General features: G+C 42.6%; 1 protein-coding gene across 6 annotated transcripts in view; it reads left to right on the top strand.

Annotated features, from left to right (window-relative positions):
- Window positions 1–24333, top strand: part of Stard9 (StAR related lipid transfer domain containing 9) — an 86826-nt gene that overhangs the window by 6609 nt on the left and 55884 nt on the right. For all 6 annotated transcript variants that reach the window (XR_007590428.1, XR_007590429.1, XM_050134420.1 and 3 more), the window contains exon 3: window positions 702–818. Coding sequence is in view for 4 of the 6 variants with exons in the window: in XM_050134420.1 (XP_049990377.1) it covers window positions 702–818 (117 nt within the window). In the remaining 2 variants the exon portion in view is untranslated. The remainder of the gene's footprint in view (window positions 1–701; window positions 819–24333) is intronic.

Here is a 24333-nt window from a genome sequence, read left to right as displayed (position 1 = left end):
ACCGACTGGTGATTTTGTAGCATCCTGGCCATTTTATACCAGCGAATTAGGAACTCAGGGTGTGCACCAGGTGTCCATTCTTCAGTTTCTTCTCTCTGGAGAGGATGAAGAAGACTCTGCAAGAGGCATTTTCTCATAGGAAGATCATTAACTCCTGAGTGCCACAGTTTAAATACCAAGACTAGGCATTCTTCACAGACAGTACCCAGAGCTCAGCATAGTTCCAAGTTTTGGCCCTACCCTAAGTTCAGCAGCTATATTATTCCTGGTTATTCCATTTAATACTATTCCCAAGTCACTGAAGGTAGACTCCTGAAGGAGCCCAGCGAAAGCTCCACGTTGATGAAATCTGCTGCGCCCAGAGGCTGTGCTGCTCATGCTGCCGGTCTCCTCTATAGAAATGCCTTGGGCAGAATGAGTGATGCTGTCCTATAAAAGAGCCTTTTCCTCCTGCGCTGTCCTATAGTTCATGTGTTTGTGCGCAGACACAGGCTTGTGTCATGGGCATATTTAGTTCCTGGGTCTTCATTTGTTCCTAGTGAGATGGAGAGAGATGTTACCTCTCTTCTTTTGTGGCTGTCGTAAACATTATAGTGATAGTCCAGGTCTCTGTAATCATCAGAGAGCATAATTAAGAGCCACTGTCTATGATATTCCAATGATATGACAGGAAAGACACTGGATGCTGTGTTTAATTTTAGGTGAACAGTCGACCAGAGAGGTCTGGAGACACCCGGGAGAAGGTTGTAGCGTTTGGTTTTGATTACTGCTATTGGTCAGTCGACCCGGAGGACCCTCAATATGCATCTCAGGAAGTGGTAATGTCATTTTCCCTCCATTCTCCTTTTTACAAATGTTTGCTGTAAATTTACTTTTAAAGGTCATTGTGACAGTTGCAAACGTAAAGTACTCTAACTGCTACTTTTAACTTTGAAAATTCTCAATGAAAACTGGTTTTCGAGAGGAAAACCCTCAAATTCATTGTGGAATGTTTAAAGTTATTTTAATGATAGCATTAGTTTTTATAACTGGATACTTAGGTAAATTAGCATGGAATCTGGGTGATGAGTGTATTTTATGATATGCTGGTTAGAAACTAATGTTTTAATCTGAGAAATGGTAATAAGTGGCATCAGTTTCTTCTCTCTCTCTCTCTCTCTCTCTCTCTCTCTCTCTCTGTCTTTTTTAATGTGGCAAAGAGGTGGAAAAAGACTACTTGGTGAAGGTGTGGGAACTTGACTAGTGTCCGTTTCAAATCTGGGCCTCGGAGTGACTAGGAGTGGGGCTTAGTGCAGGTAGTTTTCTACTATTGTAACAGGTCAGTATCTTAGGGGTTTTTATTGCTGTAAAGAGATACCATGACCGTGACAACTCCTACAATAAAAACATGTAATTGAGGTGGCTTGCTTACAGTTTCAGAGGTTCAGTCCATTACCAGGATGGAGAGCATGGTGGCATGCAGGCAGATAGATGTGATGCTGGAGCTGAGAGTTCTACATCTGGACTCAGAGGCAGCAGGAAGTTGACTGACTGTCACACTGAGTGAAGCTTGAGGAAAAGACCTCAAAGCCACCCACATAGTGACACACTTCCCCCAATAAGGCCACACCTTCTAATAGTGCTACAGCCATTTGGGGCCATGTTCTTTCAAACCACCGCAGTCAGTAAGGCTCACCTCAAACATGGCATACTTGTGTCTGTGATGTGTGTATATATGACTTAGATGTTAACAAAGTGTCACTATTCATAGATAGCTGTTAGCAAGATGTCACCATCCATAGACTGTAAGGTATCACTATTAATAGATACCTGTGAACAAGGTGTCACCATTCATAGATAGATGTTAACAAGATGTCACTGTTTATTGGTGGATGTAAACAAGAATGTCACCTAGGAGTTGGGCAGTGTTGGCATACACTTTTAATCCCAAGTGCTGGCACTTGGGAGGCAGTACTAGGTAGTCAGATCTCTGAATTGGAGCCCAGTATGGTTTATATAGCAAGTTCCAGGCCAGTTACATAGTTGAGACCCTGTCTCAAAAAAACAAACAAACAAGGCTGGAAAGATGGCTCAGAGGTTAAGAGCACTGGCTGCTCTTCCAGAGGTCCTGAGTTCAATTCCCAGCAACCACATGGTGGCTCACAACCATCTATAATGAGATCTGGTGCCCTCTTCTGGTGTGCAGGTACAGCTGTATACATAATCAATAAATCTTTTTTTTTTAAAAAAAAAACAAACAAAACAGATGTTAATGTTAGTAATTCACAGGTAGATGTGTGATGATGACTAATTTCAGTTGTCAGTTTGATGAGCTCTAGAATCACCTGGCAGACTGGCATTGGCAGGCCTGTAGGGATTATCTTGGATAACGGTCAGGTAGGAAGAGCCTGTCACTGAGAATGGCACCATTCTGTGGGCAGGAATCCTGGACTCTATAGGAGAGAAGGTAAGCTGAGCACCAGTGTTTATAGTGTCCCACCTCCAGACAGGATGCTGTGTGACCAGCCACTTTCAGCATCTGCCATCTTTCATTCCCTGCCATAATAGATTGTACCCTGAACTGTGAGCCAAATAAACTTTCCCCATTCTGTTGTCTTTATCAAGGTATTTAATCATAGCAACAAGAAAAGTAACCCAGATGTTAACAAGAGTGGGATCTGGGGATGGTAGTGCACACCTTTAATCCCAGCATTCAGGAGGCAAAGCCAAGGATCTATGAGTTTGAGGCCAGCATGGTCTACACGGTGAGTTCCAGGCCAGCGAGGGCTATAAGCGACCCTGTCTCAAAGAAGAGAGAGAGAACACATCTGTCTTTATTCCATGATCTTTTATCCTGTAACCCTGGTGTTACTAGCTTCCTATTATTTGTAGTTTTTTTAAAAATTACACTTATTTGCCAGGCGGTGGTAGAGTACACCTTTAATCCCAGTACTCAGGAGACAGAGACAGGAGAATCTCTTTGAGTTTGAGACCAGCCTAGTCTACAAAGCCAGCTCCAGGACAGGCTCCAAAGCTACAGAGAAACCCTATCTCTAAAAACTAAATAAATAAATTACACACACACACATTTGTTGAGAAGGTGTGTTTGTGCATTCCACGCACATATAAGGAGGCCAGAGAACAGTTTTTTGGAGTCTTTACTCTCCTTTCACCATGTGGCCCCAGGGTTCAAACTCAGGTCTTTAGGCTTGGTGGCAAAAGACATTTCCTACTGAGCCAACTCCACAGCCCTAACTTTCCATTCTTAAGGAAGATCTTCGTTGATAAAAATTGTATTTATACCCTTTTAAAAATATTTGGATGTTCAGCCAAAACTTTTCATCAAAATTATTCTGTTTTCCCCTGGTGTGAATCTATACTAATGCTAATCTGTTTATGCTCTGAAATTAGACCCACATTTGAAATAAGCACAGATACTAATTTACTGTCTTACTTTGAACAAGCTACTTAAAATCTCTATGGCCAAGTCGGGCGGTGGTGGCGCACGCCTTTAATCCCAGCACTCGGGAGGCAGAGGCAGACGGATCTCTATGAGTTCGAGACCAGCCTGGTCTACAAGAGCTAGTTCCAGGACAGGCTCCAAAACCACAGAGAAACCCTGTCTCGAAAAACCAAAAAAAAAAAAAAAATCTCTATGGCCTATTTTTATTAGTTGTGTGTATATTATTACCATTTTTGTGGTGGTAAATATCTCATAATTATCATATGATGAAGGAATTGTTAAAGTATTTATGTTCATTGACCACCTAGTAAGTTGATATGTGAGTTTTTATGTGCTGTTGCTCAGATCCTCACACAGTGAGCGACCTTTCTCTTACAGCACATGAGAAGCAAATACACGCTTTTTCTTTTTCCTTTTCTTATTTTTATTGAGCTATACATTTTTCTCACCTCTCTTTTCCTTCCCTTCTACTCTCTCTTGTGAGCCCCAAACTCCCAGTTTACTCAGGAGATCTTGTCTTTTTCACCTTCCTATGTAGTAGATCCATGTATGTTCTCTATTTAGGGTTCTCTTTGTTGTCTAGTTTCTCTGGGGCTGTGTCCTGTAGGCTGGTTTTCTTTTTTTTTTCTTTTTCTTTTCTTTTTTTTTTTTTGGTTTTTCGAGACAGGGTTTCTCTGTGGCTTTGGAGCCTGTCCTGGAACTAGCTCTGTAGACCAGGCTGGTCTCGAACTCACAGAGATCCGTCTGCCTCTGCCTCCCGAGTGCTGGGATTAAAGGCGTGCGCCACCATCGCCCAGCCTAGGCTGGTTTTTCTTTGGTTTATGTCTAAAAGCCACTTATGAGTGAGTACATGCTATATTTGTCTTTCTGGGTCTGGGTTACCTCACTCAATATGGTGTTTTCTAGATCCATCCATTAGTGCACACTTTTTCTAACCCTTCTTTGAAGCTGTGTATTTCTCCTGGGACCAGCATGTTCTGCTTGGAAAACTCACCTAACTTCCTCCTGGTGATGAGCAGCTGTTGGGGCAGGAGTTCTCTGCTCACACACATTTTGTTTGCCCTATTGTCTGTCTGTAAAACTTTCCATGAGGAACTTTAGCTCAGCTTTACCCACCAAGAACAGCAGTGGCTGTTTGCAACAAACCAGCCTGAATGAACAAAAGGCATGTTCAGGAACAAAAAGCTGCCCTGCCCTTTGCAAAGCAATTGCTTCTTCTCTCCTGGGAATCCTCATTTTAAAATAGTTATTTGGCTAAAACACATGACGGAAACATTTGTGACTTTTCCAGATTAAAAATTGTGTGGGTGAGGAGATTTTTTTCTCTACAGCCACTGAATCTAAAACTAAAATTGCAGTAGTGAGATTGTATTTATATTTTCTGGTCTTCATAGTACACTGAATACCAAGCACGACACCACACAGAGTATGTCTCTGCAAGCTTTCCAAGAGGAGAAGGTAGAAAGAGAACTGAGGAAAGGGAGAAGTAGGGGCGAGGTTGTGAGAAAAGGAGAAGAAAAGGGATAAAAGTTTTCTACCACTTTACTTGGAGAATGTCAGAAACCTGGAGAGTCTAGGGAGGTGACCCACACATTGTCCAGAACAAGGAACATGGTAAAGAAACCACCCAAATGGCTGCTCTGCGGTTAGGGGAAGATTTTATTGTGGATAAGAAAGAGAGAACATCCAGAGGTGTCTGGAAGAGTCCAGAGCAGAGAGGAAAAAGAAACAGACTTAATGTAGCCAGGACCATCTTGAAGAGAAGGGGACCAACCGAGGTGGGACAGGGAGTTTGTGCGAGGGCCAACACAGTGTGGGAGGAACTGTGGAGGTAGAAGGCAAGGAGGCTACCACTGGGGGCTGTGAGATGTGCATGTGAGTAGAGACTGAAGGAGCCTAGAGGCCAGCATGGGTTTTGATGTGCAACTATGGGTATAGGTCAGTGGAGAGCCATATGTCTCTTCTGCTCGAGGCAAGGGAATAGCCCCTTTTGCAGATGGAACTAAACCGGAACTGTCTCACAAGTTCCTGAGGAATACAGGCTTTTATCTAGCCATCAGAAATTCTCCTATAGCCCAGCTATATTTCTATACATATGCACTGTCGGACCTAACAGCAAACCAAGAGGAAAACTGCCATTATTGCAGTAGTTGTTGACCCAACTGTGCAAAGACTGGTGATAATGCCAAGTACAGAACATGGTAAGTTTACAATCTGTGGAGCATGAAAACTAGCTGGTCTTCATTTCTATTAGAATAGAACAGATTTCGGTTAATTTGCAGAGAATTATGTATGTCTAAGATGTAAAGATTAACTTGTGGAGAATTTTTAAATTCTGATATGTGGTGGCTAAGTAGAGTTTCAGGGTATTGAGTTGGGTGCTTGGTGCTGTTGTGCATCCCAGTATAATGCCAGAAGTCTCAGGTTAGCTTGGGCAACACAGACACCTGTCTCAAAAAAAAAAAAAAAAAAAGTAAATAAATTATTAAAAGACCAGTGTATTAATGCTGCAAAAAGTACTAGATACCATTCAAGATACTTTGTGTGCCCAAGTGAATGTGCCCAAAGTTGACTTTAGATCTTTTTTCCATTATTAATTTCCACTTTTATTTTTTTTTACTATTTTATTTTTTTCATTTTATTCATTATCATGAGTAGGTATGTATAAATATAAAGGTCAAAGGACAACTTTGTGGGTCTAGTCTTTCCTTCCACCTTAACATGGATGGGTTCTAGGGGTTGAACTGAGGTCATCAGTCTTGCAAGGCAAGCGTTTTTTACCCATTGAGCCATCTCACTGGTCCTCCAACTTTATTCTCTCCCTGAACCTGAAGCTCACTGATTTGGCCAGGCTGACTAGCCAGTAAGCTTCAGGGATCTGCTTGTCTCTGCACAGGGGTATGTGGGAGGGCATGGGGGCGGGCGTTATAGGCACATGCATGCAGGCAAAAACACTCATATACATAAAAATAATAATGAAATTTTTGAATCATAAAAAACAAAACAAAACAAAAATCAAGCACTCTTAACTCCTCCAACCCCCAGACCCGACTTTTTTTGTTTTTGTTTTGCATTTAGAGTTGATCCTGGTCCTTTTCTTATGTGTCAGGCACATTCTACACAAAGCTACATCCCCCGTCTTAACTTCTTGAATCTTGTTGCATATTATGAGACATTATCCTAGTTGCTTTGGTTATAGAAACACAGATGTCAGAGTTTCTTGGCATCCCCTTGTCCTGGCTCTTGCATGTGCCGGGGGAGCTCAGCCACGTGTGGGCGGCAGAGCATTTTCTCATGAATATTTGCAGAGCTATGTACATTCCATTTCTAGTATTGTTTCTTTCCACTCAAGATGGAGACAGCAGTGGAAGGGAGAGACGTTTATAAGAAAAGGCCTTTCTGTGTAGCAGTTGGATGGGGCTTTGCAGGCCTTGAGGGGGAGGGAGATAAGCATGAGCATCATTGCAGCTTGCTCCTTCTGCCAGCAGCACAGCTGCTCAGCTCCCGAAGCTGGATTTGGAAGGGATAAGGTCATTCTTTTGGCTTTGTCTAACTTGTTTTCCCCCTTTCTCTACACTTAACTGTGACTCTTAGAAGATTGGCCTTTAGATTCATAGAAACATCTGAAGGACAGAGTCCCTGATACTAGAGGTTGCTGCTGTTGCCAAATTCCTATACAAAAATAGGCAGGGAAGCCTGGAGAAATCATTTAAAATGCAAAAGTAGTCTGAGATTTTTGTTTTTTTTTTTTTTCCTTGAGTGAGTCAAGAGGAATAGGAATTCCTGGTACTCTCTGGAGCCCTGAAGATCTAGGCTGAAAAGAGATTATCTGTGAGGGAGGAATACTTGATGGGCAGTTTTTGAGACAGTTGACCTTGATGTTGTCCGGCAGGTCTCACTCGATCTGCACTGCTGAGAATCCGTCTTAGGTTCCCATCCCACTGTTCACACTTAGGCTTGTTCTGAGGTCCACAGGGATTGCCATTTTATTGAAGAAGAAACACCCGATGATGGTGATGACTGCTTTGAGAGTCTTTGTAGAAAAGTGATTTGGAAAATCATCTAAACAAGAGTAACCCTTAAAAAACCTCTTTTATTATACGTGCATGGCACTGACTTTGTGTGGAGGTCAGAGGACAACTTTGCAGTCAGTTTTCCCCTTCTACCCTTTTATGGGTCCTGGGCATTGAACTCAGGTGGCTAGGTTGTGTGGAAAGAGCCTTTATGCGTTGAACTATCTTGCTGGCCCCAAAGGTAGCCTTTTAAACAAAGTGTCTTTATATCTATCACAGTAGACAGTTGTGTTCTGCCTGACTGATGACAGCTGGCTTCCCCTGAAGAAGCCTCTTGCTCAGCCTTCCCAGGTACTAAATCTCCCTTCACACTTGTGGAGCAAGTCTGGTCCAAGTACCCAGTCAGCACCATTCCAATAGTCTTCTGTTTGGAGAGCCAGTGCAGCTGGTCAACAAAAGGTCCCTTCTTTCTGGGGGAGTGGAGTCGGTGTAGACGATGTCATTGTATAGCATAGGCTGGCCTTGAACTAGCAGTTGTCTTGGGACTGGGATTATAGGCACGTACCAGCACACCTATCACGCAAGGCTCCTTCTAAGTGCAGTGTTCAGAGACGGTATGAAGGAAGAAATGGTGCTGACTTTTCTCTCCTCTGTGATCAACAAAAATCAAAACAGCATAAAAAACATGAAGGTGGAAAAGGCACATGTTCAAGGACATTGAGCACAATAGGAGGGATTTGGGTGTGGTGGATATTATCAAGATTCACTGTATATATGTATGAAGTTGTCAGTATATAAAAAGTATTACTAAACCAAACAAAAAAAGAAAACAAAATTATTTTTTAAAAAGAAATGATTCTACCACAGTCTAGCTTAGTGAGCCAGTATGTTTATTGGGGCCTCTTACAAGAATGTAGATGATCCAAAGGCAGGTGCGTCATCTGAAAGCCCACCCCGCCATGGAAGTCGCAGGAAAGTCGCATTACTGCTCTGGGTACAGTATACTCAGAATGGCCCAGCATGTGGCACACCATCTCCCTAACCCTCGTATATATATGCAATTTTTCCAGTTTGAGTATTTTAGATTATTCAGTTTTATCTTATTGTTGACTGTGCTGTTATATTCTTTAACTTTATTTTGATGGCTATGTTTTAATATGACTTTGGAAAGATGAGAAATATGATTGAGTTGTAGCCCACAAACCTATAGCATTAAGTTTGTGTCAGTTGCCAGGCATGGTGGCTCACACCTTTAATTCCAGCACTCAGGAGGCAGAGGCAGGGGGATCTTAGTGAGTTCTAGGCCAGCCTGGTCTACAGAGAGAGTTACAGGACTGTCAAAGCCCTATTACAAAGAGAAACCCTGTCTCAAAAAGAGTTTGTGTCAGCAAAAAATGTTCAGTGTTTTCTTTTCAATATCAATCTTAACGTAATGTTTGTTCTCTATCAAGGGTATCAGAATCTTTATCAGGTGTAATGATATATCTTGTGGTGTCCACACCATGGCTGGGTATTGTGTGTAGTTTTAATTGTCAACCCGACACAATCCAGAATCACCTGGGAAGGAGCTCTCAATGAAGATTTGTCTAGATTAGGTTAGCCTATGGACATGCCTGTGAGTTGGGTTTAATTGAGTTGAGAAGACCCTTCTTGAATGTGGATGGCAATATTTCATGGCCTGGTCCCTGGACTAAATGAAAGAGAGCTGAGCTCTGAGACTACATGCATTACTTTCTCTCTCTCTCTCTCTCTCTCTCTCTCTCTCTCTCTCTCTCTCTCTCTCTCTCTCTCTCTCTCTTTTTGTGTGTGTGTGTGTGTGTGTGTGTGTGTGTGTGTGTGTGTGTGTGTGTGTTTTGAGACAGGATTTCTCTCTGGTTTTGGAGCTTGTCTGCAATTGCTCTGCAGACCAGGCTGCCTCTCAAATGCTGGAATTAAAGGCATGTGCCGCTGCTGCCCAGCCTTTTTCTACTTTTAGCTGTAGATGTGGCCAGCTGCCTCAGCTCCTATCTCTTGACCCCCTGTGTTAATGGACTGTTACCTAGACTTGTAAACTAAAATAAACCCTTTCTCTCCTAAGTTGCCATCTTGTTTTGTTTTGAGAAAGGGTCTCAGAATGTAGCCCTGGTGCCTTTAACTCACTGAATAGACCAGTTTGGCTTTGAACTCAACAGAGATTCACTTGTCTCTGCATCCTGAGTGCTAGGATTAAAGGTGTTTGTCACCATACCCAGCCTAACTTGTTTTTTGTCAAGGTATTCCGTCACAGCAACTGGAGAAGATACTAACAGGTAACTTTGAAGCCAGGTGGTGCTAGGGCTATAGCTTAAGGGTGGAGTCTTGCCTTGCAAAGTCAGACCCAAAGTCAGAAATTGTTTATTCTGAAGCTTTTAGTGAGTTTTAAACTGTGTGTCTTTGGTGCTTCCTCCTACTTGCTGCTCTTTGAGTGCTGCATTATTTTGGGACTGGAATTTGATGTCAGGAAGGTACTTACAATGCAGTGGTCTAACTGTTTTTCAGTTTATATACATTTAAATAATCTCACTTCTAGTAAAAATTGCCTTTTTAGAATTGGAAGCATATCTACAGAGATGACAAGAGACATAATTTGTTTTCATCTTGGTTTTGTTCGCTCTTGCTTGATTCGTCCTCCTTTCTCAAACATTTCCCTTAAATCAGCATCACATTTGATGTGTCTCTTTTAGAGGAGACAGATAATCACAGTGTGGTAAGTACTATACTTTTTTACTTATGCACTGTGTGTGATATACATGTCTGTATGCATATATGTGTGCATGTTTGTGTGCACAGGAAGGTATGCTTATGTACTGGCATGTGTGTGTCGAAAGTATATGTAGGCCTGAAGTTGACCTTCCTCCACTGTTTTATTGAGGTAAGGTCTCTTCTGAACCCAGGATTCACCAAGTCTAGCTAGTCTACCTACCTAGTTTATTGTAGGGACTCTCCCACTTCTGCTTCCTAGATGCTGGGATTATAAGGGGTAACTACACTCTCCCAGCCTTTCTTCTCTCTTTTTCTTCTTCCTTCTTTTCCCTCCTCCTCCTCCTCTTCCTCCTCCTTCTTTCTTCTCCCTTCTCTCTTCCTTCTTCTTTTTCATTATCTTCCTCTTCCTCCTCCCCCTCCTCTTCTCTTTCTTTCTTTCTTTCTTTCTTTTTTTTTTTTGAGTGTGTGTATGTGTGGTTTTTTTGAGACAGGGTTTCTCTTTGTAGCCATGGCTGTATTGGTACTTGTTCTGTAGACCAGGCTGGCCTCAAACTCAGAGATCTACCTGCCTCTGTCTCCTAAGTGCTGAAATTAAAGGTGTGCATTACCACCACTGGCTCCCACTTTTTTTTTTTTAAGTTAGAGGTGCTGGGGGTACAGATTGTGGTCCTCATACTTGCATGACAATCACTCTGTCCATTGAGCAGTTTTTCTCAGTCCCACAATGTGGAAAATAACACACATTTTACCCAAGCATTTCATGAAATTTCAGGTGAGAAATATACCAGGTGTGGTAGCGAATGCCTTTAATCCCAGCATTTGGAAGGCAGAGGTGGATGGATCTTTTGTGAGTTTAAAGTCAGCCTGGTCCACATAGTTGTTTCCAGGACAGCTAGAGCCTATCTCAAAACAAGATAAAACAAAAAACAAAGAGAGGGGTGAGTAAATTGTTATTCTCAATGATGGGAAGAAAGTATAAAAATTTTTGTTCATATTATAGAAGATGGGGCAGAAGGAGTGTAGGAGCTGGAGAAAGGAGCTGAAGGGTGTGGGGCTCTGGCATCCAGGCATGGCAGGGCTGTTGTGCTCTTAATCTCATAGCAGGTGTGATTACTTACACAAGAGCTGGACTACACTGAGCCTGCCAGAATTGTGTTGTGGGAGGGACTCACGGGGCACCATGCTTACTTGAGAATTTATAAGCAGTTATCAGTGGTCAGGGAGGGAGAGACATTGTCTTCAGTGGTATCGCCACTGATAAAGTGCACGGTCCACTAAATCGTTGAAAATAAGCAAAAAAGGGACAGACACATGAAATTAGAAGGGGAGCTAGTTAGGAAGAGGGAGTATAAGGGAGTTAGGGTAAGGGGGAAAAGGCAAGAAAGATAAACAGGGGAGAATGTAATTGAAATATATTATGTACCCATATGAAAATTTCATAATGAAACACATTATATATAGGTAATGTATGCTAATGAAAACATTTTAAAATCTGATTAACAATATGATTGCTCAGTTTGTAATGATAGAACCTAAGTCTGTAGATTCTCTTCCAAAAATGAGAGAGACATTCTTTCCTAAGACTTGAACACACACACACACACACACACACACACACACACACACACACACATTTAACCTCAGGTCCTTGGATTTCAAGAGGATCTGATTTCTCAGAGCATCATGTGAGTCACTAATTTAACTTGGGAGTTCCCTCTTGGGTTTCATTCTGTCCTTCAGCCAGGAGCCTGTAGGCCATGACCTTGTGGTAATGCATGGATTAATAAAAATGGGTTAATTTAAGATGTAAGAGCTTGCTAGAAATACGCTTAAGCTATTGGCCAAGCAGTGTTGTAATTAATACAGTTTCTGTGTGATCATTTTGGGTCTGGGTGACCGGGAAATGAACAAGATGCCTCAGGCTACACTGGGGAGTTGATCCAGGCAGATGTGGAATTGAGCCCTAAAATTATGTTAGTTTATACACGGTCTCCTAAGTAACTGTCCCTCAGGGATGGAAGAAGCAAGCAGAAAAATGTGCTCATTTGCCTTACACATGTCTTAGAAATAGTAGATTATTCCTTTGTCTCTCATTTCATTGTTCAGCTCTTATTTCTGAAGCTCAGCATTTAGGTATAAGACAGGTGCTTCCTAGGGATACTCACTGAGTTTACACAGGAAGAAGATTAATACCGCTTCTATGTAGCTGGGAGAAGCAGCGACTCTGTTGAGATGGAATTTGACAAGAATAGAAACCCTTAATTACTCTCTATTATTCCTCTCATGTTAAATTGGTCATCTTGTTTGTGGTGATGTTAAACACAGACATGTCATGGTTTCAGGCTAGTATGGTTTTTCCTTCTGTCCACATCCATTTTAAGAAAGTAAACAACTTCTTCCTTCTCTTCAAGGATCTGGAAACATTCCATGAAGTTTAGTGATTCGGTTTCAGGGTTTGGAAAAGTCAGAGTTAATTCTGGAAATGTTTTCATAACCAACTTTCTTCTATAGGGAGAAAATAGGACTTTTGTTTTGTAGAGACAGAGTCCCATATAGCCCACAATGACCTTAAACTTGCTGTGTGGACAAGCCTTCTGCCCCTACCTTTCAAGTGCTAGGATTATAGGCTTGTGCCATCTTGCCTGGGTTCTTAAAATGCTGTTGTTGTTTTGAGATAGACTCTCACTGTGTAGACCAGGCTGGCCTCAAACTTGTTCCTGCCCCTGCCACCCTCATCCTAGGAGTACAAGTATGTGTTACCCAACGTGGCCTATTGAGGGCCAACCCTGTTCTAGGTAGACTGGGTATTTGAGTTCTGCATGTCATTTCTTCTTCATGGCAGTCCTGGAAAGTGTGGAACCTAGATTTAAACCCAGGTCTGCTGCCTCAAAGTCTTGACTTTTATACTAGATCCTCCTGAGTGCTGTATGAACTTGCCCCATCTCCTGACTCTATGATGCCCTCTGCTATTTGAAGTGTGAAATGAATTATCTGACAATTAGAAGATACTGGACTGTTGAGTCTTACAGTCGTGTAGAAAGAACCAACGGTCATGAATGAAGGACATGTTATTTTCAGGCCTTTTTAGTGACTCCTCTCTTTCTGAGAAATGGAGAACACCACCTGATTTTAGTTCTGTAACCAGAGCAAGTGTTTGTCAACAGATGCAATCAGAATGTTTTGTCCTAAATCACCTGAGTACTTCAGTGGACTTGAGTATTCTGTGATATACAGACAATAGTTTGTACTTTCTAACAGTGAATGAGAATGCTACTTACTCCTCTGTGACCCAGGGGCTAGGTGTTGAAGTGTAGCTGGAATGCTCCCACAGGTGACTGGGATCTGGGCTGCAACCCTGTAGTCATTGTGCTACCTTTTTTCCTTTTTTTTGAGTTTTGAGACAGGGTCTGAGTGTGTGGCCAAGGCTGGTCGGGAACTCATTATTTAACCCTGATAAACCTTCAGCTTGCTATCTTCCTGTCTCAGCCTCCCGGGTGCTGAGATTCCAGGCCTGCACTAGCTCATTGTGCTTTCTTCCCAGTATAACCCAGCACTCCTGGCTCTTGTCTTTCCAAGGAGCTTCTTTTTCATCTGTCTTGTACCCTAGGGTGTCCAGTTTCAAATCAGAGGGGAACGAATGCAAGTCCTCCAGAACGAATCCAGAAGACTTTTAATATATGATGCTTTTGCTTTTGTTTGGAGACAGAATCCTCCTGTGTGGCCTAGGCTGGCCTCTTACTAAGATCTCCCCATCTCCATTTGTTCCAGAAATAGGTGTTAAATTAGAGTTAGTTTTGTATAGTTTGGGATGGACTTGAAGTCTGAGAGTTGAAGCGGAAGAAGTGGCGTGAGGCCAGCGTGTTGAGGAATTGTGACTAGTGTGCAGCCGCTCCTTCTGCAAAGGCTTTAAGGCTGATGGAGGGGACTATGGCTTTAGACAGGAAGTTGTACTGTAAGTGGGATATCTGAGGCAGATACCCCACAGGTCATCACAAAAATTAATCTCTTAAACCAAACCTAAAAATGAGATGGGCTTCAACTGGCCTTGCTAAAGTATAAAACCAGTTTGCTTGTGTCTCCAGTGCTAACATTGGCCTCGTGAGACCCTTTAGACTAAACAAGATTAAAAACAGGAAATATGCTCCTAGCAGCATAATTGGCGGAAAACTTTTTCCACATAGACGCAATCATCTAGGCTTGTTTTCCTTCCCCGGTGTATGTGTGGTGTGCAGACATGTATGGAGGTTCACGGTCATGTGTGTGTGGTTGTGGTGTGTGTGTGTATGCACACTGGCCCAGTGTTGATTTCCAGTGTTTTCCTTAGTCACTCTCTGCCTTACATACTGAGGCAGTCTCTCCCACTGAACTTGGATTCAACTTTTTGCCTAGTCTAGCTGAGGATTCCCTGTCTTCCCTTTCTACGTGCTAGCATTACAGGTGGTCTACCACACCCACCCAGCTTTTTTTGTTCTGAGAACCCAAACTCTTGTTCGCCTTGTCTGGCGAATACCACTCAGCCGTATCTCCAGCTTCCTTCTATACAGGTATTTGCAGCTTGAACAATGTGAAACAGCTTGGTCCTACTTGACTATGTCTTGGTGCTGCTGGACCAAACCCATTGAAAACAATGCTGAGGAGCTCTTTTGAGTACACTGGAAACAGTGCTGTATGCAAGACTCTAACGAGCATCTAACATGTGGAAAGTAATTCAGGATTTAAAGGAAAACTACAGAACAACCATAATGTAATATTATTCAGCATATTTTTGTGAGCATACCGGATTCAGTCCTTTGTTATACATTCATTTATGTGCACTGTGTTGTTTGTGGAGCCATGTCGGAGCCTCAGCCTTAAATGAGCATCCTCTGTCTAGTACTTCAGGGGCTTGCCTAGGGTTTTCTTGTGATGGTGAGCCCAGGGAATCTCTATAGCCAGCGATCCAACTCCCAGGACCACTGTTTTACATGCTATCCTCATGAGAGCAGTGGTGGAGGGACGGTTACATTTGAGAATAAGGGAAAGAAGGGACAAAGAGTCTAAAGGCTAGGAAGGCAATGCTTATTTGGCTTGGTTTTGTTTTTTCTTTCTCCCCAGCTGTGATGTTATTATGCCTAAATAAATACTGTGTTGGGGAAAGTTTTGGAAGCACTAAGACTATGACCCAGACTCTCTCTGTCGCCCTGGCCTTTGCTCACAACTCTCATCTGGCTCAACTCAATATTATGAACATGTTTCTTCAAAAGATAACTGTGGTCAAAAGGAACATTATCACCTGGTGTGCTGTAACTCCATTTAAAATATATATATACGTGCACGCGCACACACACGTACATATGTTACTTTAGTATTTTAAATAATAGTATGTGGCCTTTTCAGACATTCTTAGCATTACCTATCTCTCCTCCCTCTTCCTCTGTGTTACCAACATACTTTTAATATTGTCTGGGTGGTTGAGATACATGCTGAGAAATGGTGTTTTATAAATTTTGATCTGTGCAACAACATAGATGAACCTTGAATATTACGTGGAGAAAAATACCTGTTTTCTTTTTTCATCCATGTTGTTACACACAACAAAATTTTCTTTGTTTCTAAAAAGTTTCCTTGTGTGAAAAAAAATTTCCTTGTGTGGAGTTAATAGTTTGTCTATTAATTAAGTTCTACTCACCTCCCACCCCATTTCCCCTAATTTGTAGGAAGACTATAGGTTAAAATACATTTAGGCCTTTCTCTGTAATTAGATGAAGCCATAATTTACTGTGGTCCGTGTTTGCTGTATTTTACCAGTAGGTTATTATCTTTATTGCATTTTGGGTCATCCACAATTTGTTTTTATTTTTCTGTGATTGAAGGGTTATCGGTGATTTCATTTCTGTACTGTCTAATTGTCTTATATTATTGATAGTTTCCTGGCTGAACGTGATTGCCTTGTCATCTAAAGAATGCAGTGCGCTTAGTGGAAGAAAATAAGCATGTTTACCTTGCACTAACATTTGAGTCCTGTTTCTTGGTGTATTTGATTTTCCAAATTCCATTCAGTTAATCCCTCACAGTGTAACACAGTTGTTTATACAGTTTGGACATCTTTCCTGTTACACAACCTACTTGATTTTTCTGAGTCATTTTCTGCAGCATGAATAATAAATACCCAGAGACAGATATTGGGGTTCAACCTGAAGACTAGAAAAGCAAAAGCAGCCAAGCCACTAGAGAGCTCTTACCTCTTTGAAACCTTCAGACTGAAAGAGAGCCAGTCCTTGTCTGCCTTATATTCCTCTCTAGTGCTGGGATTAAAGACGTGCACCACCACTGTCCAGCCTCTATGGCTAACTAGTGTAACTGCTGGATTGAAGGTGTGTGCCACCACTGCCTGGTCTGTAAGGCTGACTAGTGTGGCTGCTTCTCACTGACCTTCGGGCAAGCTTTATTTATTAAAATACAAATGAGATATCATTACAGTTTTCCTATTGCTTTAGTGAGTACCTGAGATGATGAGTTTATGACAAGAAAAGATTTTTTGGGGGGCGCAGAAGTTGCAGTTCACACCCACTTAGCATTATTGCTTGAAGGCCTGTGGTAAGGCCCATCATGGTGGGAAGATGAGGCAGAGCAGAAAGAGGTGTTTGTTGCTAAGGTCAGGGTAAGAAAGAATGAAGGAGGGGCCAGAATCCCCCGTCTCCTTTCAGGACACTCCTGTAGTGACCCTAAGACCTCCCACTAGTCTGCCTCCCAAGGTTTTCAAAACCTCTGCTGCCCCCAATGGACCGAGCCAATCAAATATGGGACCTTGGGACATTTCCAATCCAATCTATGTATATACGTTTTCCATGTCATCTTCATATGGTTCTTGAGGCAGCCATATACACCTCCTCTGTTATGTTGAGTGACTTCATTTTACTTCTCCTTGTCAGCTCTTGACCCTTTCCCATCTCACTCTGTGCACCAGGGGGTGACCCAGCCTATCAGATTGATCAGTGGGTTCCTTTCCCCTCTGTCTTGAGGTTGGGGTCCAGTGAGTGAGATCTGGAGCAGGAGATGGGGGGGGGGCAGTTTCCCGCTATGGAACTGGCCCAGGCTGGTGATCATTAAGTCAGACTTTCCTTGATCTGGCAATCTACCTGCCTCCTTCATCTCAGGTTTGGTGATGTCTTCTCTCCTGTTCCAGTGAGCTCAGGGTCGTCAGCTTCCACTGCTGCTGGTCCACTTGTGGTTTTCACTTCCTTTTCTGAGTAGTGTTTGTACTGAAGTTCAGGTGGATGATTCTGTTTTGAACATCACCTGGTCTAATTTATGCCCTGGTGATGCAGTGCATATAGCACACTGCACATTTCTTTTCTTCTTTTTTTTTCTTCTTGAGACAGGGCTTCTCTGTGTATCCCTGGCTGTCCTGGAATTCTCTGTAGATGAGGCTGGTCTCAAACTCAGAGATTGACCTGCCTCTGACTGCCAAGTACTGAGATTAAAGGCGTGCACCACCACCTCTCAGCACATACAGTACATTTCTTATGCCAGTAACATGTTTATTTTCTCATTGTCACTATTCCTCTGTTTCAGTAAGATTGTGAAATATCTTATGTTTGATGAGCAGTTTCATACGTTATTTCCTCATATTTGATTTAATTTGATTATGAAAGTAAACCTTGAGTTTTTCATTCTCATTATTCCTATATTACCAATGATGAAAAAAGAAACACAGCATGTGGTTGACACTAGAAAGTCACATAGAAAGTGGTAGCAACACTGATAGCCTTGTGACCCAGACTTAACCCAAATATGGTGTGCTTTCTGGTTACTTTTTTTCATATCTTTTAGGAAATTGGATCCAGTGTCTTGTATATGCTAGGCCAGCACCCTACCTCTGAGCTATATTCTCAGCCCTTTTATTAAAATAGAATTTTGGGGACATTTACAAACTTAAAAAGAAGACAGTACATTTAAAGATTTTACCCCACACCTGAACCATTTTAAAGTTGCCCCTAATGCTCTAGTATGCACTTCCTGCAAGAGGGCATTCTGTGATATAGCCACAATGCAGCCTTCAAAATTGAGAAATGAAATGACTGTATTAGTGCCCTGTGATCTTCAGACCACATTTAGATAGTCCCAGTAATACTATAGCTTAGAGATGAAAGGAAACAAACCCAAAGCAGAAAAGGGGGTGGCAGGTCTAGAGAGGCAAACACAGGCAAACAGGTAGATGAGCAGGCAATTGAGTAGGCTGTGTCTACAGCAGGGCACCAAGTCGAGTTGGGGATTCTCAATCCATGACACACATACTAGATATCGGAAGATAGGTTGGTATGGGACCATGCCATCATAGTGTTAGGTGTCCATCACTTTTTGGGGTATAGGTAAGGAAATCACACTCTGTCCTTGGTCTGGTATATCTAGTAAGTTCTTGGGTTCAGTTTCCCATATATAATTTTGTTGCTGTTAATTTTCATTTTTTTGAGACAGTTTCTCTGTGTAGCCTTGACTGTCTTGGAACTCACTCTATAGACATGGATGGCCTTGAACTTAAAGTTCTCCCTGCCTCTGCCTCCTGAGTGCTGGATTAAAGGCATGCTTATACTCAGTTCCCTTATATGATTTTAAAATGCCCATGTGTTCTCACAGTTTCAGTTTTCTCCAGGAATGTGTCAGGTGGCTCCCTTTGTAGTCCTGGGGATACGTCATTTGTCAGTGTGTTCTGACAGACTGCTGCTGACAGAGGGTACAGCTTTTGGGTCACTCAGGGCTGTCATCCTTTGAAACGGAGTCAAAAGCTGCTTGTAGAGCCTCCTCGGGCAGTGCTCAGCCAGAAAATCCATTGTTTTTTTTTTTTAATTTTTATTTATTTATTTATTAAAGATTTCTGTCTCTTCCCCACCGCCGCCTCCCCTTTCCCTTCCCCTCCCCCAATCAAGTCCCCCTCCCTCGTCAGCCCAAAGAGCAGTCAGGGTTCCCTGCCCTGTGGGAAGTCCAAGGGCCACCCACCTCCATCCAGGTCTAGTAAGGTGAGCCTCCACGAAACTGCCTAGGCTCCCACGAAACCAATAGGTACAGTAGGATCAAAAACCCATTGCCATTGTTCTTGAGGTCTCAGTAGTCCTCATTGTCCACTATGTTCAGCGAGACCGGTTTTAACCCAGGCTTTTTCAGACCCAGGCCAGTTGGCCTTGGTGAGTTCCTGATAGAACATCCCCCTTGTCTCAGTGTATGGGTGCACCCCTCGCGGTCCTGAGTTCCTTGCTTGTGCTCTCTCTCCTTCTGCTTCTGATTTGGACCTTGAGATTTCAGTCTTGTACAACATGGAGTAACTTAACGTAGGACATAGCCTGATCTGAACACTAGACAAACAGGAAGTCTTTATTCATCTGCCAATGTCATATGCAGGCTGACGCCTGTTTCCTGTGGCGTGATCTGCTCCAGAGGAACAGAGACATTTGATCTGTACTTGGGCCAGGGCTGAAGTGATGTCTGTTAACCCTGTGTTAGAGGTGATGATGATGATTATAGTTCTGGAATTTGAGAGGCAAGGCACTCCACCACTAACCTGTCTCCAGCCCCTGAGCTGGGAGTATTATCATCATTTCACAAACGAGGAAACTGAGTTCAGGTTATTTGGCCAGAGACCCAGCTTTTCTCAAAGTGTGTGTTTTTGCCTATTAACTCTCAGCGCATCTGTTTGGAGGAAGGGTTTAGTTGGCCCCACTGAGTTACAGATCTTCCTGAAGGGAATGTGGGTCAGTGAGTGCATGTGTTCTCTTGTCGTCTCACCACCCCCGTGAACGGCAGGCTCAGCACGGTTCTGGGGCCCTAAAATCTCTCTGAGTGAACTAATGGCAGCAGTTGTCTAGAACCACGTTCTGGTTTAAAGGGTCTTGCTACTCCCTCTAAAACCTAACTCTTTTCAGACTTGAGACATCACCCCTCCTAGTTCTTTTCTAGAAAGGTTCTGGTAGCAACATTTGAATTTAATATTTAGTACTTATTTTGAACACTTTCTCATCCTGAGTTGGAATTGTGTCAGAGTTTCTATTGCTTTGATAAAACACCATTGACAAAAATCAATTTGGGGAGGAAAGGACATATTTTATCTTACACATCCAGGTAACAGTTCATCACTGAGAGAAGTCAGGGCAGGAACTCAAGCAGGACAGAAACCTGGAGGCAGGAGCTGATGCAAGTCATGGAGGAGTGCTGGCTGCTTGCTGGCTTGCTCCTCTTGGCTTGCCCAGTTTGCTTTCTTATAGCACCCAAGATCACCAGCCCAAGGATGGCACCACCTATGCCAATTAATAGTTAAAAAAATACACTATAGACTTGCCTGCAGGCAGCTCTTATGGAGGCACTGTTTTCAGTTGAGAGTCCCTCTTTTCAAACAACTCCAGCTTGTGTTAAGATGACATAAAGCTATCCAGGAACCATATGTTTTTTTTTGTTTTTGTTTTTGTTTTTAAGATAGGCTTTCTCTGTGCAACAGCCTTTGCTGTCCAGACTGGCCTCAACTTGGCCGAGATCTGCCTGAGCGCTGGGATTAAAGACGTGCACTAACACTGCTGGGTCCATATGCACTTTTTACAATTACTTTTGCTATGAGTCCACTTGGTTAGAGAACATAATACCTAACAGAATAAAACCTATCCAAACCAAAGCAACTTATCAGTGACAAATCCCTCTAGGAATATGTAGGCTGCCCCTACGCTTGGATGAACCATTGTTAGGAAATTATCAGCAGTGTTGTTGATTCTAGTTGGATTTGAGAAAGGGATGTCTGAGCCGGGCATGGTGGCACATACCTTTAGTCCCAGCACTCCGGAGGTAAAGGCAGGCAGGATCTCTGAGTTTGAGACCAGCCTGATCTACAGAGTGAGTTCCAGGACAACCAGGACTGTTACACAGAGATACCCTGTTTAGAAAAACAAAACAAAACAAAACAAAACAAAACAAAACAAAACAAAACAGGAAGGAAGGAAGGAAGGAAAAGGAAGAAAGAAAAAGGTCTAGAGTTGCTGTGCATTATATATCTTCTATTACTTGAACTCTTAAAAAAATAAAGGAAGTCATCTATCTCTCCTGAATTGGTGTCTACAGCAGACTACAGTTCAGTGATTTATCTTAACCTTTAGACTGTGTCTGATGTCATATTGTAAGGCACAATTAATAAAAACTCAGAGAAATTGGGGTTTAACCTGAAGACCCGAAAACAGCCAGCTACTGGCTCTTACCTTGACCTCAGTCTGAAAATGGTGATCCTGCCTCCAGGAATCTCAGAATGAGACTGTGTTTGAGAGCTGTCTCCTCCCACTTTATAATCCTCCCTAGGGCCCGGATTAAGGGAATGCACCACTGGGATTAAAGGCATGCACCACCCAGTTTCTATTGCAACTAGTGTGGCTACTGAGATTAAAGGTGTGTGTAAGGCTGAACAGTGAGGCTGTTTTACTCTCTAATCTTCTGGCAAAGCTTTATTTATTAAAATATAAATGAAATGCCACTATAGTATTGCTGCCTGGGGGACAAGCCTCCAAGCAGCACAGGGTTCAAAGGCAATTCACAGCATTCGACTTTTCTAATGAGGGTGTTAAGGAAAAAGACACTCACACACTCTCTTGATGATTTTCTTCTTTATTCTTCTGTATTTTTTAAGGCCCATGTAGCAGCAGGAAGGTTCAGCCTCTTCTGATAGACTGAACAGGAATGGACTGGGCTTGGACTGGACCCCAAACAGCCATACAAGGGCGTATTTATTGATTGTGATACAGAGTGTTTCCTCATATCAAGGTCCCTAATCTAAATCTGCATGTCTTACTGAAGACCATCACCTGCCTCCGTGATTCTAGTCATTCACTATGCATTGTGTGCAATACACAATAATACAGGAGCCTCAAGTGTACCTGAGGTCTTGTGACCAAAGTCATAGGATGGCCACAGAACCCCTTGGCAAAACATTCACTGTTTTCTACAAGGATTCTTCAAGATGAAGGTACTTCTGAAATACGGCTGTTCAATCCAATATATCTACCCCATACAGTGACTGTGCTAAATTTCTTACAGAGTACAGGTAAAAATGCTTTGTTTCAGCTAATGATGCGCACTGAGACCTGTGACTATGTAAGACTTTAAGACAATCCTGAAGCCATTTTTGACAATTCTAAATCCTCTCAGCCTCTGTGCCATAGTGCTTCCCCTCCTCCCCTTGGAACCAAGGACCTAACAGCTACACTCGCATGTACTCAGTTCCTGAACAATTACCCATATACGTATGTTTTGGTTCGGTCCCCTGGGAAACGGGGTCAAAATGACCTCTTACCTCATCTGATCTGGCAACAACTCTCCAGTCAATTATTGGTAATAGCCTTTTCGAATAAGCCAATCAGAATAGTCAAAGAACAACCCCCCTTGCTTCTGTGGCCCCTTTAAAAGTAGACTGTACCAGCTATTCGAGGTCCCTCGGCTTCCCGAATGCTGGGGGACCTTGTCATGACAGAATTAATAAAATCCTCATGCTTTTGCATCGGCTGTGGTGTATGAGATGGTCTCTGGGGGCGACTCCTCGGTGTTTGGATGCTAGAGTCCAACAACTATGTCTTTTGGCATTAGAGTCTTTCAGCTCTAACATTAAAGGAATTTGAGACAGCCTGGTTCCTGGGACTCAACTATTTCTCTTAATCATTAACTTGAGCTATGATCTAGGCAGGTCCTTAAGTGACCCCTTACATAGACCCCTGCTGTGTAACGTTTCCTTGTAGTTACTTTTATTATCAAAACTCTGTATTTTTAATATTATTATATAACATATTGTATAATAAAACATTATTATCATCAATTAAACAGTATCTGTTAGAGAGAAGTCATTTTTTATTATAGTCTACGGGTAAAAATGTCCAGTGAGCAGGATGTTTCCATGAGATAAACACATTACATTACAGGCAGTAGGGCATCTCCCCACACTGAATTCACACCATGCCAAATACCAGAGAAAGATAGCAACAGCAACATGTAAAGGCACAACAGAATCAAAAGACATCCTAGAGTCTGTGGTCTCAGGGCCTTGCCTAACTGAGCTCACCCACCAGAGAGTCTCCTACTGATGGGCTGACACCTCGAACCCCACTTGTCACCTGCTGCTCCCCTGACATGGCCACCGGCAATAGTGAGCTATTTTACGTCTCATTGTGTTAACATGGGTGGAGTGGAACATGTGTTATCCTCCCTGTTTTCCTCTTTCTAAGGTTGTGGGTTTTCCAGGATCTTCTGATGAGCTAAGCCTACCAGCTCTTGAGGAGTGGGTACTGTATCTTTTTGTTGTTTTTTCTAGATAGGGCTTCTCTGTAGCTTTGGAGCCTGTCCTGGAACTAGCGCTTGTAGACCAGGCTGGCTTTGAACTCACAGGGATCCACCTACCTTTCTCTCCCAAGTGCTGGGATTAAAGGTGTGCGCCAACACCGCCCAGCTGTGGTACTGTGTCTTAGTCTCCATCATTCTTGACTGGAGCCCTGATCCTGTTGATCAGGATCTATCATCAGCTGTAGTGCTTTCTTCAGTGATACTTTCAGAGAACACATAGGCATTTGGAGAAGGGCACGAACAAAGTAACAATCTTTGTTTTTTTCTCTCTCTTTACTCTGCTCAGCTGAGCATAAACTGGGGGTAGTAATGATTATCTAAATTGTTCTATTATTAATAAAAACTCCCGAGTCAGATATGGGGTTAGAACCAGATTGATCAGGGGCAGAGAAGTAAATAGTGACCTCCTTTCTGTCTCCTTCCTTAATCCAAAGAACACACATCTTTCTAAGCATCTCTCTACTACTTCCCATGTCTCTCTATATATCCTCAGTCCTGTAAAACCTCTATGTCTAATTTTGGTCAGCTATTAGCTAGCTCTGGCCTCGAATACAAGGTAAACCTTATTGCCACAGCAGAGTGGTAGTACGAACAATTCTGCAACAGGGCATAAAGTTTAGATTTAGATGTGGCCCTTCGCTGTCTCTACCTCTGTTCTCACCTCCTGCCCCAGGAAGCTGGAGTGTGTGGAGGATATTTCAAATAGTGAATGAATGGTAGTCAACTCATCTAGTCTAATGCAGCAAAATATATTGCTTCTTCAGACTCGAGGAATGTCATCTGGCCAGACTTTAGGAGGCAAGAAAGACCTCTCCCAACTTTTAA

Source organism: Alexandromys fortis, unplaced genomic scaffold (genome assembly GCF_014885135.2).
Source record: "Alexandromys fortis isolate MF-2015 unplaced genomic scaffold, M_Fortis_MF-2015_v1.1 scaffold_6, whole genome shotgun sequence".
Taxonomy (NCBI): domain Eukaryota; kingdom Metazoa; phylum Chordata; class Mammalia; order Rodentia; family Cricetidae; genus Alexandromys; species Alexandromys fortis.
This window is presented reverse-complemented; position numbering and strand designations above follow the sequence as displayed.